General features: G+C 58.4%; 2 protein-coding genes across 12 annotated transcripts in view; one reads left to right on the top strand and one right to left on the bottom strand.

Moving 5' to 3' along the window:
• STRA6 (signaling receptor and transporter of retinol STRA6) overlaps positions 1-5,676 on the top strand; it is a 29,383-nt gene extending 23,707 nt beyond the window's left edge. For all 9 annotated transcript variants that reach the window (XM_082387303.1, XM_082387297.1, XM_082387300.1 and 6 more), the window contains 7 exons: positions 181-256; positions 1,295-1,428; positions 2,570-2,687; positions 2,777-2,878; positions 3,526-3,689; positions 3,953-4,102; positions 4,768-5,676. In XM_082387303.1, coding sequence (XP_082243429.1) covers positions 181-256; positions 1,295-1,428; positions 2,570-2,687; positions 2,777-2,878; positions 3,526-3,689; positions 3,953-4,102; positions 4,768-4,937 — 914 coding nt within the window. In that variant the 3' untranslated portion in view covers positions 4,938-5,676. The remainder of the gene's footprint in view (positions 1-180; positions 257-1,294; positions 1,429-2,569; positions 2,688-2,776; positions 2,879-3,525; positions 3,690-3,952; positions 4,103-4,767) is intronic.
• A 2,325-nt stretch (positions 5,677-8,001) lies between these two features.
• On the bottom strand, positions 8,002-11,210 carry ISLR (immunoglobulin superfamily containing leucine rich repeat). Of its 3 annotated transcripts, none has more exons than XM_082387323.1 (2): positions 10,898-11,210; positions 8,002-10,068 (listed from the first exon to the last, which is right to left on the bottom strand). In XM_082387323.1, the coding sequence occupies exon 2, from the start codon at positions 10,058-10,060 to the stop codon at positions 8,771-8,773; it is 1,290 nt and encodes a 429-aa protein (XP_082243449.1). In that variant the 5' UTR covers positions 10,061-10,068; positions 10,898-11,210; the 3' UTR covers positions 8,002-8,770. The 3 variants fall into 3 exon arrangements, with proteins under 3 accessions (XP_082243449.1, XP_082243450.1, XP_082243448.1); XM_082387324.1 differs by lacking the exon at positions 10,898-11,210 and adding an exon at positions 10,566-10,671; XM_082387322.1 differs by lacking the exon at positions 10,898-11,210 and adding an exon at positions 10,265-10,393.
• Between the last annotated feature and the right edge of the window lie 872 nt (positions 11,211-12,082).

The raw sequence follows: 12,082 nt of genomic DNA, 5'->3' as shown, positions 1-12,082 counted from the left end.
ACCAAGGTCATCGACTTATACTGGATCTGAGAATAGGGGATGTGACAAGAGGCCTCCGCTCAGAGTAGGGCGTGGGGCAGGGATAACTCCCACCCAGGTACCACCCTGGCAGCAGTTCGGGGTCTCCCAGGAGACCCCCCAGGCCCTGACCTCCCATTTTGCTCCCTTTCCACCTTCCAGTTTGCTACATCTCGGCCTTGGTTCTGTCTTGCTTGCTCACCTTCCTCATGCTGACCCGCTCGCTGGTGACACACAGGTTAGTGACAGGCTCTGACTCCTACCCGGTGCAGACGTGGGGAAGGGGTCAGAGCCCTGTGGGCCTGCAGGACCCCTGACCCAGGAGGCCTGTGGGGAAAAACTTGGGGCTGGAGGGAGGGAGAGTCCCTGCAGGACCAGGCTGTTACTGAGCCCAGCTGCCCAGCTGCCCTGTGGTGGGTGGAGAAGGTGGGGCATCCCTGTCCGGTTGGAGAAACATCTGTGACTGATGTACGGCTGATGAAGGGCTGGCGTGGGGCCACCTGGGAAAGCTGGCATGCTACCTGGGAATGGAGATGAGGGATGAAGGGTGCCACAGGCGGGAGGAACTGTGTGGGCAAGAACAAGTGTGAAGTGTGGGTGAGGAGTGGACGGGCTGGCGCTGGGGCACCAGAGAGATTATTGTGGGACATGGAATGCCAAGCCGCCTACCTTGCCCTTTCATGGTGAATGGTAAGGAGCACTGAGGAAATGTGGGCAGAGAGGGAGAGAAGCTTCTAGTTGGGAGTAGAGTGGGTGGGGAGGGGAGGGCCAGGGACTTAGCAGGGAGCTGGTCCGTATGCTGTACGTTTATCAGGCCTCAGGGTTCCTGCCCCGGGATCTTTTCTCACAGGGTTGGCTCTACTTAGGCTGGCATATCAAGGCCCTCAAGCCTCTGTCTGCCTGGAACCTTGCCTCCTGCCCTGATGGCCGAGCTGCAAATCACTTTCCATCCCTACTGTTGTGTCCCACGTTCCTGACTTGGCTCAGGTTGAGCCTTCTGCCTTAATTTGTCTCCCTTGATCCCTGCCCCGCCCCCCACCAGCTTAGTCTTATTCATCCTTTAAGACGCAACTCAGACATCACCTCCTCCGGGAAGCCCTCCCTGATCTCCCAGGCTGGGTTAGTAGCTCCTCTGGGCTCCCACAGCTCTGGACTACCCTGCCCATGGCTGTGGGTTATACTTAGACTGGGAGTTCAGCCAGAGGCTGGCCCAGAGCAGGAAATTAGGGAGCGTGTGTGCTCCCTGAGATCGTTGGCTTCCTCACTCCCACCCCAGGGCCAACCTGCGAGCTCTGCACCGAGGGGGCGCCCTGGACCTGGGCCCCCGGCCCCAGAGCCCTCGCCCCTCCCGCCAGGCCATATTTTGTTGGATGAGCTTCACCGCCTACCAGACTGCTTTTACCTGCCTTGGTGAGCGCCCCCTTGCCCACTCCACCTGACCTCGGCAGGCCCCACTGGCCCGAGTGGGGGAGGGGAGGGTGCTCAGCAGGTCTTGGCTGCTTCTGGGCGTCTGCCTGTGCTGGAGCTGGCTCTGGGGCAGAAGCAAGAGGAGGGACCCACCTTGCCTTCCCTGCCCTCAGGGAGTCCACACAGGTGGGGTGGGGGGGTAGGTGCAGGGGCCCTTGCTAAAAGGATACCCGTGATGGGGTATGAGGATGGCTCCTGGGTGCCACCAGGGGTTTACACAGAAGGGGACCCAGGGCTGGAAAGTTCGAGGAGGCATATTCCTGCTCTTGTAAGGGAGGGCAATATCATGATGGGCTGTCTCAGGAGGTCATCCCTGTCACTGGGAGTATTCAAGCATGGTTATGTGGCCATGGTTGGGGGCCGCAAGGAGGGCCCTGCTCTGAGAGAACTGGACTAGATTAACTTCAAGGACCCCTCCAAGCTCCGAGTTTCTGATTCTCCCCTTGGGCACTGCAGTGAATAAAGTCCTTGCAAATGTGAGGGGGCTGGGGCCATTGTTGCCAAAGCAAGGGCCTGATTTCTCCCTCTGCCGATGGTTCCTTCAGTTCTCACCTTGCTGGCAGAGGTGGAAGAAGATGATAAAGGGGTAGACGAATCACTAGCACCAAAAGTCATAATTCCTCATATAGGTAAACTTTATGCCTCTGAAACCCTTTTGTACATATCCCATGTAAACAATTAGCCAACTGTTTCAATAGGCAACTTTCAGGTACCTACCATGTGCCAGGCTTTGGCCAGTAGGAATGCAAACATTAATTTCAAATACTGTCTTGTCCTCAAGGACTCAGGAGCAACTGGGGGAAAATAACATTTGCAAAGCACTCTGTGGTTTTCAAAGAGTTGCCACAGATACTGTCTCATTGGATCCTGACAACAGCCCTCCTGGGTAGGGGCTGCTATCCCCTTATTTACAGAGGAAGAAACCAAGGCTCAGAGAGGTAAAATAACTTGCTCAAGGTGGCACAGCTAAGCAGCAGCAGAGCAGGTATCTGAAACCAGGTCTGCCCAGTTCCAAAGCCTTGGGCTCCTGGGAGTGGCAAGGGTGGGCTGATGCCTTGCCCTGTTCTCCTCCCCATGCTGGCAGGGCTCCTGGTGCAGCAGATCCTCTTCTTCCTGGGGACCTTGGCCCTTGCCTTCCTGGTGTTCATGCCCGTCCTCCACGGCAGGAACCTGCTGCTCCTCCGGTCCCTGAAGTCCTCATGGTGAGTGAGGCAAGGGGCCGAGGGCTCTGGGACCGCTTCCCCGAGGACCACTAATAATGACACCCTCCCCATCCCCTCACCCCCCACAGGCCCTTCTGGCTGACCTTGGCCCTGGCTGTGACCCTGCAGAACATGGCAGCCCACTGGGTCTTCCTAGACACTCACCATGGACGTCCAGAGCTGACCAACCGGTGAGGTGGCTCCTGGGCTTGCACATCCCTTAGGCCCTCAGCTGCTTCTTCGGTGGCTTTCTTTTTGTGCCCTTCTCCCTCGTCTGCCATCTTTCCCCTTTCTCTAATGGGGAGCCCAGTGAGCAGTAAAAAGAGCTTGTCTTAAAAGGGGTCAGTGACCCAGCTTAGTCCAAAATACCTCTCTGTTTACCTGTCACAGGGCCAGAAATACCCCCATGAGCCTTTCCTGTTTTGGGGATCAATACCGCTCTCCCCTTTGCAGGAAGGAGGTTAACAGAAATATTATTTCTATGCTAGGCTGTGGGAGGACCTTGGCCCCAGGAGAGACTTAGAGTCGGTGGACAAGGGACCCAGAGGAGGGAGGTGGGGACACCAGGGTCATAGAAAGATCCAGGTGGACCTGGACTTAAACCCCACTGACTAGCCAGACAGCCTTAGCTAAGTCACCCAGTCTCTCTTGGGCCTCTGTCTCCCAGATGGGTGGGATGGGTGAGCTGGGTGGAGAGAGCAGACCCAGCCCAGAAGATGGGTACACAGAGGTGTTCTCAACAAATACACGGCAGTTGTGGTCATCTAGGTCTGACACTGACGCTGAGGAAGGGACTCGGTGTGAGGACCTGCCTCAGCTCTCTTCCCCCCGACCCCAGGCGAGCGCTCTACGCGGCCACCTTCCTTCTCTTCCCCATCAATGTGCTGGTGGGTGCCACGATGGCCGCCTGGCGAGTGCTCCTCTCCGCCCTCTACAATGCTGTCCACCTTGGCCAGATGGACCTCAGCCTGCTGCCACCCAGAGCCGCCACTTTCGACCCCGGTAAGGTTACTGGGCAGGAGCTGGGGGCAGGGGATGCTCAGGCTGCCCAAGCAGTGCGGGAGGGTCTGCCCTGACCTAGTCTCTGCAGAGGATGTCTGTAACCCCAAGCTGTGGGTCTGTGGAGGGGGCCATGTGCAGTGCACGTGCAACACGCTCAGGTGCCCACGTGCTCGCGTGCAGGGTGTGCAGGGCACTCCCTGTGTCAGTGTTAGGTGCCGGCTGGGCCCCCCCCGCACTAGCACTGCCTTTCCCCACCCACCCAGGCTACCACACATACTGCAACTTCTTGAAGATGGAGGTCAGCCAGTCACATCCAGCCTTGACGGCCTTCTGTGCCCTGCTCCTGCGAACTCGGAGGCCCCAGCCCCGCACGGTCCCCCGGGATGGCCTCAGTCTGGGGGAGGAAGAGGAAGGTGAGCCTTTCCACTGGGAATGGGGGGAATTGAGCCCACCCGGCTTCTCCCAGGAAGGAGGCACGCTCCCTCTCCAGCAACGCAAGGGAGAGAGGGCTAGGAAAGTGCCCACTTCCTCTCTGGGCTGCCTGTGGGAGAGAAGAAGTGAGAATTCTCCGGGTCCGTCTCAGGGTAATTTTTCCCATAATACTAACATACACACACTTTCTGTCATGTGTGTGCACACACACTCACTCCTCACGTGGAGAATGAGACAGTCTCAGAGCTAAGGGGCTCTGTCACCCCTACCACCCCAGGCCAGCCCCTGCCTCTCCTAAGCAGTACGTCCTCCCCCGCCCTGCTGCCTGGGACGTGCGTAGTAGGGAGGGGGACGCTACGCTGGCTCCAGACCCTTGTCCCAGCCCTGCCTCCAGCCCCCTCCACAGAGCTCATCCTTTCCCTCTTCTGCTGGCCACCCAGAGGATGACACCTGAGCCTCAACAAACACCCTTCTGCACCGCACACTCTCCTGGCTTCCCACCCTGTGAACGGGCACCTGGAGCCCCAGTCTCGGCCTCCCTCACCCTACATACACAAGGGGTTTTCAGACTCTGCTCAGGTCTTGGTGCTGGGGGTGGGGCTTGGCTGGGTGTGTGTTGAGTGACTCACGGAAGGTCTCTTTTCAGGGATGCAGTTGCTGCAGACCAAGGACCGGGTGGCCAAGGGAGCGGGGCCCAGGGTAGGCCGAGGCAGGGCCCGCTGGGGTCTGGCATACACGCTGCTGCACAACCCAGCCCTGCAGGCCTTCCGGAAGACAGCCCTATCAGATGCCCGGGCCAACGGTGCCCAGCCCTGAAGGTGGGGGAGGCCACACCGCCTGTGCTGGAGCACTTCCCATCCTCCCAGCCCACTCCCCCCCCAGCTCTCCCAGAGTCATCACTCCAGCCATGGCAGCCTCTCTGCTTGGCACCAGCTCTGTCAGCAGGTCCCGGGGGTTCAGGGCCAGCCGGGGGTTGCTTTGCTTGGGTGGAAGTCTGTCAGCATTATGAGCCTCAAGCCTTGGGAAGGCTCTGGTCTGCCCCCTTGACCTTGGGAAGCCAGCTAGGGCTCTGGAGAAAGCAATCGGTGGTTTAGGCCCTTGGTCCAGGAGCCAGTGGAAGTGGATCGGCCACATCCAGGCCCCTCCCCACGCTGGCTCTGCCGCCAGCCTTCAGGCTTCACAAAAGCCTTCTCCTGACCGGGGCTGGTGATGCAGGTCCGGACAACCTAGGATTCCAGCTGGGCCCAGTCAGCCTTGGAACACACCACCGTGACCAGACACAGCGCTTCCTCTCTCCTGCAGATTTCCCCGCTTCTCCTGGGGGGCCCGGTGGCCTGCAAGGCAACCCAGGAGGAAGCCGCGGGCTCCTACCTGGCAGCAGTCACGGCTCAAACCAGGCCCCACACTGAGCTGGCCACACTTGAGAGCCTGATATTTTTGTAGCTGGTATGCCTTTAGATGTTATGAAAGAGGTTAGTGTGTCCCCTGTAATAAACTTGTCCCCAAGAAACAGTCTTCCTGAAGGGGAGCGGTACGTGGGGAAAACCGCCTGGCATCTCAGTCAGTCAACACTGTTTATGGGGCTTGGGTGGGGTTGGGGTACTCTGGTCAATGCTGGGCTGGGCATTGGGTGGGGGGCAGAACAGGAACCATGGCCACATCCCTTGGGGTGGTGGAGAGACTGGGGACCTATGGTGCCACCCCTGAGCTGTGTGAGCATTGACTTTGGAAGTAGGACTGATTCTGGGTCTTCGAGAATGAGCAGGATTTGGGGAGGAGAAGAGATTTCAAGAGATGGGGAGACAATATGAATAAAGGTACGGAGGTAGGCGGAGACTAGTATGCAGAAGGGAGGGCAGCTGAGGGGGTCCCTCCCCCTGCTGGGGACTGAGGTGCGGGCATGTATGAGTGAGGGTTTGGGGGCCACTGTGGGGCTGGGGCTACCGAGGGTGGGGCAGATGTGGCCACCCCACACAGCTGGATCAGTGGGGCCTCCAGAAATATCTGCACAATTACAGCACATTCCTGCACCCAAGCTACGGCCTCAAACTTGCAGGAAGCCAGGCAGGGCCAGGGAGCCTCAACCCACCTTCGAGGATGCCCAGGAAGAGGGCAAAGAGGGCAGGGTCTGATCCCACTGCAGCCCACTGAAAAATGTCTTCCTAGCCCTGTGTTAGTGATTGACGGGGTCTCAGGAATGAGAAGGCAGACTGGGTCTCTGCCCTTAATATGGAAACAGAGTCATAATAGAGTGTAATCAGGCTGGGACACTGGACACTCAGGACTGTGTGAGCCAGAGGAGGGGGCCTAGTCCAATTTGGGGGGGTGAGGGAAAAGCATCCAGGAAGGCTTTCTGGAGGAGGTGGTACCTCAGCCAACTCTCAAAAGCTGACTTAGCCAAGTGAGGAACAGGAGAAGGGTGTCCAGACTGATGGAACAGTATAAGTAAACGTACAGAGGATGAGACATTACCGACTGTTAAAGGAACAATTAATTAGCCATTCCAAGAGAGGTGGGGAGGGGTGACTTTGGAGAGCCAGTCAGAGGGGCCACGAACATCTGGCTGGGGAACTCGGGCTTCACCTTGAGGGCATGGGGGGCCATGGATGACTTTAAAACAAGCGAGTAGCTAGTTCATTCAGAGCACAAATGTTCCCCAGCTGCCCCCGACTCAGGTCTTAGGCCCACATCCTGCTCCAAGAAGCCAAGCCTGCTCAGCTGTGAATGGAGCCAGAGATGTCAAGGGGTCCAAGCTGGGTTAGGATTATCAAGCCTTAGATAATCAGAGTCAATGAGTTACCATATCCTAGCCCATCCTTTGTTTTCTGAGGAAACTGAAGTCCAGAGATGGGCAGTGACTTACCCAAAGCGGCACAGCACAGGGGACTCGGCACCATCCTGCTGCTTTCCATCAGAGGTGCAGTCATCCTTGACATGTACTCTGGTGACAGCAGCTCAGCAGGAGCTACAAGCTGACCAGGGGGGATGGGGAGGTGCTGTATGTGGAAGGAGGAGGAAGCGGGGCTGGCCAGCCTCCAAGGCTCACAACTGCTACCCCACGTTCCTTGGCCTCCCTGCCTCCACTTTGCTGGACTCAGCAGTTCTGGGGGCTCTAGTCAGAGGCTTCAGAGCTTCTCTCATGGGGTCTTGTCCCTATGCATAGCACCCTTTGATCGGGAAAGGGGCAGGGATGAAGGCAGTAGAGAGACGCATCTCTGACCCAGCACAGGTTCTACGGTCTCTAGGTTCTGACCTCATCCTAAGAGACCCACAGGTTGCTGCCAGGCCCTCCACCCACCAAGTCAGTTCCTGATCCCCCTGATCTGTGAGGAGAAGACTTTCCTCCAGGAATACTATTTCCTCTTTCTGGAAATGTGGGAGGAAGTACCATTCATTTCCTCTGACTTCTCCTTCAACTATGTTCTCTTGTCCTCAGTCTCTCTGGGTCTTTCTCTTTCCCTCTCACCCCATCCTACATCGCCTCTCTCCTCCCTTCTCTCTCCCCTCCATCTTGCCTTGCCTGTCCCCGCTTTCCTCACTGTTCCCTAACATCTCTTCCAGGAGCAGGACTGGGAAGAGAGGCCACAACCCAGGCACTTGATTTCCCCCATGCCCCCTCCAAAACACCTCCTTCAGGCCACTGCTCAGGGACCCCAGGGAAGCCTTTGCAATGGTTGTCAGGCTCATGCCCCTGTTTGTGCCGTGGGCTAGGTGGGGGGGTGGAGGAGAACATCCACAGCTCAACCCAGCCCTGAGCCCACCACCGGGCCACCCCTCCCTGCCCCACAGGCTCCGGAACATGTGGACAGACAGGCTGGCTGTCCTTCCAGTCCTATCCTCCACCGGGGGGCCCCTAGATCCAGACAAAACACCAGGCAGATGCAGGGGAGCATCAGAAATGCTGTTTATTTCTCTGCCGCCCCCAGGCTGCCTGACCTCTCTGGAGGGGCAGGCTACAGATGCATACCTGGAGAGGAAGGCAGGGCAGGTGTCCAGGATGGAGGGGCACGCTGAGGGAGGAAGGGTGAGGAGATGAATGACATTCTGGATACTCCAGTCCTGTCTGAGATGAGGGCAGAGCCTCCCAAGCCCCCAAGTCGTCAGAGAACACCAAAGGTCAGCAGGAGCTCAAGCAGGTCAGAGAGCCTCAAAGCCACGCCAGCCACTTCCGCTACATCCTACTCTACATCTCCTGTGCCCTGTCTGCTTCAGCCTACCTCCCTGCCAAGCTCCAAGCCCCAAGCCCCACCCATAGCCTTCAGCAGCTTGTCAGTCCCAGTGCCCAGAATTCCATCAGTGAGTGCCGCCCCCCCCCACCCCGCCGTTGGTTAGGGCACCGTCCTGTCAGCACGCTGCCCCTGAGAAGGGAGCATGCGCATTGTGATTAGCAGCAATTAGCACCGTAGACGGTGAGTTACGGGATCAAATTCTGTCCTAGTCACTAGCTTTGAGCAAGTCTAGAAGTTGGGGCGGTGAGTGTTCCAGAAGAGATGAGAAAGGGAGGTAGGAAGATGGGAAGTCCCCGATGCAGGCTTCGAGAGTCGCCGAGCCCAGACCCCTGCAGCACTTGTAAGGGACGGCTGCGGTGTCAGGGGCAGGAGTCAGCGAGGCCTTGGGCCTGCTCCAGCCCAGCCTGGGTGGGGGTGGGGCTAGAAGGAAGTGAGGAAGAGGAGGAGGAGGAGGCTCTGGCCCAGCAGAAGCAGCCCTGGGGGCTGCTTCCCAGAGATCCCTCCTCCCGCTGCTGCAGCCTCAGGGCCCCCAGTACGGCTGAGGTAGATGATGACGACGTTGTCCTCAGGACCCGACGGCTGCACCTCATTGTCAACCGTGTAGCAGCCCTTACCCTCGGCCGCTTTGCCATGGAACCTGCGCCCCAGTGCATCCTCGCCGCCCTCGCCCGGTGTGGCCAGTGCCACGTTCACCGAGCTCTCCGCACTGCCCAGCTCGTTGGTGGCCAGGCAGCTATAGGTGCCCTCCTCCAGCTTGCCGAATTCGGGGATGAGCAGGCTGCCATTGGCAAAGGCCTGAAAGCGTGGCCGGCTGCTGGCTGCCAGGACACCGGGCAGGGCACGCCCATCGGCACCCACGTTGGGGCTGGCAATCTCCACGGTGCCACCGGGCGTCTGGATGTGCCAGTGGAGCTGGGGGGCTGGCTGCCCGTCCACGTCGCAGTGGAGCGCCAGCACGAAGCCAGGACGCAGCTCGGCGCCGTCCTGGCTGGGCTGGTAAGTGAGCTGCACCGAGGGTGCCGAGCAAGGCAGCGGCAGCAGGCGGTTCAGCCGTGTGCCCTTGAGCACGTGGGGTGAAGTGCAGGTGATGTTATCCTGCTCTGGGATGGACACAGCAGTGGTCAGGGCCCACGTCTTGAACCACACGATGCCGCAGGTACAGTCGAAGGGGTTATCGTTGATCTGCAGGTGGGACAGCGCGGTGAGCGGTGCGAAGGTGCCCTCTGCCAGCGTGTGCAAGCGGTTGTGATTGAGCTGCAGGGAGCGCAGGGCACGAAGGCTGCGGAAGGCATCGCGGGGGATGAAGGTCAGCTCGTTGCTATCCATCTTGAGCAACTGGAGGGCACTGAGGTTGTTCAGGTCGCTCCAGGCAAAGTCAGAGATGAGATTGTGGCTGAGGTCCAGGCTCTTGAGTTGGCCCAGAGGGGCCAGGGCACCAGCGGCCACCCTGCGGATCTCATTGTGCGCCAGCCACAGTGACTGCAGCAGGGGCACCTCCCTGAAGGCGCCCTCTGGTAAACTCGGCAGCCGGTTGGCCGACAGGCTCAATGTGGTCACGTTGGCCGGGAAGCCGGGTGGCACGGCCTCCAGGTCACGGTAGGCACAGTCGGCGATCTGGAAGCCGTACTTTTCCCCACAGTCGCAGGACTCGGGACAGGTCTGCACCAGGCCCACAAGGACCACCCAGCACAGCAGACGCAGCTCCTGCATCCTACCTCCTGCAGAGAAGACATGCCACCAAGGTGACCCCGAGGACACGCAGAAGGCACTCGTCCCTCTCAGCACCCTGACCCAGAGCTCTTCCCCATCAGAAGGACCTGCCAGCAGCATCCAGCTAAGACCCAACACCACCTAGCCCACCACCCCCATTCTATAGAAGGGGAGACTGAGGCCCAAAGAAGGTCCAGGACTTGCCCGAGGTCATGCAGTCAGGAGCGGGTGAAGACCGGACAGAAGAGGACCCCAGCTCCTTCTCTGAGCAGAGAGCTCTCCCTGCCTCGGCCAGCTCCTAGCTGACTTTATGGCTTGAAATCTGTTTTCCAGCCACCTCCTCCCCCCAGCACTCGGCAGAACCTCCCTCCTGCCCTCCCACATCCTGGCCGCAGTCCCTCCCACTAGAGCCCCCCATAGGTATGCTTTGCCCCGGCCTAGACAAGGCCCCTTGTGCAGTGCACACCACCCCCATCCGCCCCACCCACCGCTCTCCCGCTCCTACCAGCCCGTGACCACAGCAGACACCAGACCCTTTCTACAGAATCACACCCTTGGCCTATTCGGTTCAAACTACGCCAGGCAGCTGCCTAAATAAACCCCTGCCAGGACCTCTCAGCTGGCTTGGGTGAGGCCAGTGGCTCAACCCAAATACTGCTGAGATTTCCAGGGCTGCGGTTGTTAGAGGGACTGAGGCCCCCCTGGACAGATCCAAGCAAAGGGTTGTCCCAAGCACCCCAAACCAACAGGAAAGTGCCCAGGGGAGCCCAGCCCCTGTGCCCAGCAGGCTGCCCTCTCCTCCCACTGGCCCTTGGAGCCCTCTTCCAGCTGGCTTACCTTCAAACTACTTTTTCTTAGTCAAGCAGAGCCTCTTCTAAGATGGAACCAAAAAAGCAACAAAGGAAGAGTTAGCCCTGGACAGTGTGCAGGGCCAAGGGAAGATGAAGGTGCTGGAGGAAGGGGCAACCTGGCCCCTGCCCCACCTTCAGTCTGCACACCTGGGCCTGCCCTTTCCTTATCCGGACAGGGTACCTGAGACCGGCTGCTGCGAGGAGGCTGCAGGAAGGGAGCCCAGGCAGCCCGTGTACTTCCTCCTTCCAGCAAAACAACTGCTTCTCTGCAACAACAAGGACCCGTGTTTCATAAGTGACACCAGAAACTTGAGGGGGAAAAGATGCCAAATTTTTTGATTTTTTTTTTTTTCTCTCTCTCACTCACTTTTAGCAGCTTCAACTTCCTTAAAGACACAGCACTAGCTGGACGAGACCCAAGAAAAGATGTGGCCAGAAGGATTTTTGTGGGGGGAAGGGTGAGAAACTGAATCCCGTGGAAGGTGGGAGACTTCTAACCTCACTTTGAGCAAGAAAAAAACGCACGGTGGTGGGGGCATTCTCCAAGCTGAGACTGTGTGAGGGATTGTGTGTCCACTTGTGTGTGCATGTCTGAGTGTCGGCGTGACATCTCTGTGCAGATGAGTTTGTATGTGTGTTTGTGTGGATGTGGGTGTGAGACCATGTATGGGTGAATTTGTGTGTTTGGAAATGTTTGGGTGTGTGTATTTGTGTAGGTGTGAGGCTGAGTCTTTGTGTGTCTCTGCGTTTGTGTGGGTGTATGTGGGTCTGTTTGTATATTTGGGCGTGTGTGTGTGCATGTTTATGTGTAGAAGTGAGTGTGCATATCTGTGACTGTGTGTGTGTGTGTGTGTGGTGGGTGTGTTCCAGTGAAGAGCTGAGGCCAAAGTGTATAAAACACCCACGATGCTCCGAAGCCTCAGTAAGAAGCCAAAACGTTAGAGCTGTTTTTGTAAGAAAACACATCCTCCTGGCCCGCCCATGTCAGGCCTGCCTGCTGGCTCTGAGGCTGGGCTGTCCTGGGAGGTCCCCAGGCTCCAAGGCTCCAGCCCTGGCTCCCCACTGGGCTGGGAGGGGTGGGCGGAAGGCAGGGGTGTGACTGGGCTCCAAGCGGGTAAAAGAAAACTCCGGACAGGAACCAGCTGGGCTTCAGTTTCCAGACTGGGATTCT

This window comes from Balaenoptera borealis (assembly GCF_965194805.1).
Source record: "Balaenoptera borealis genome assembly, chromosome: 3".
Classification (NCBI taxonomy): Eukaryota; Metazoa; Chordata; class Mammalia; order Artiodactyla; family Balaenopteridae; genus Balaenoptera; species Balaenoptera borealis.
Note: the sequence above shows the minus strand (reverse complement) of the source record. Positions and strands in the feature narration are given on the sequence as shown.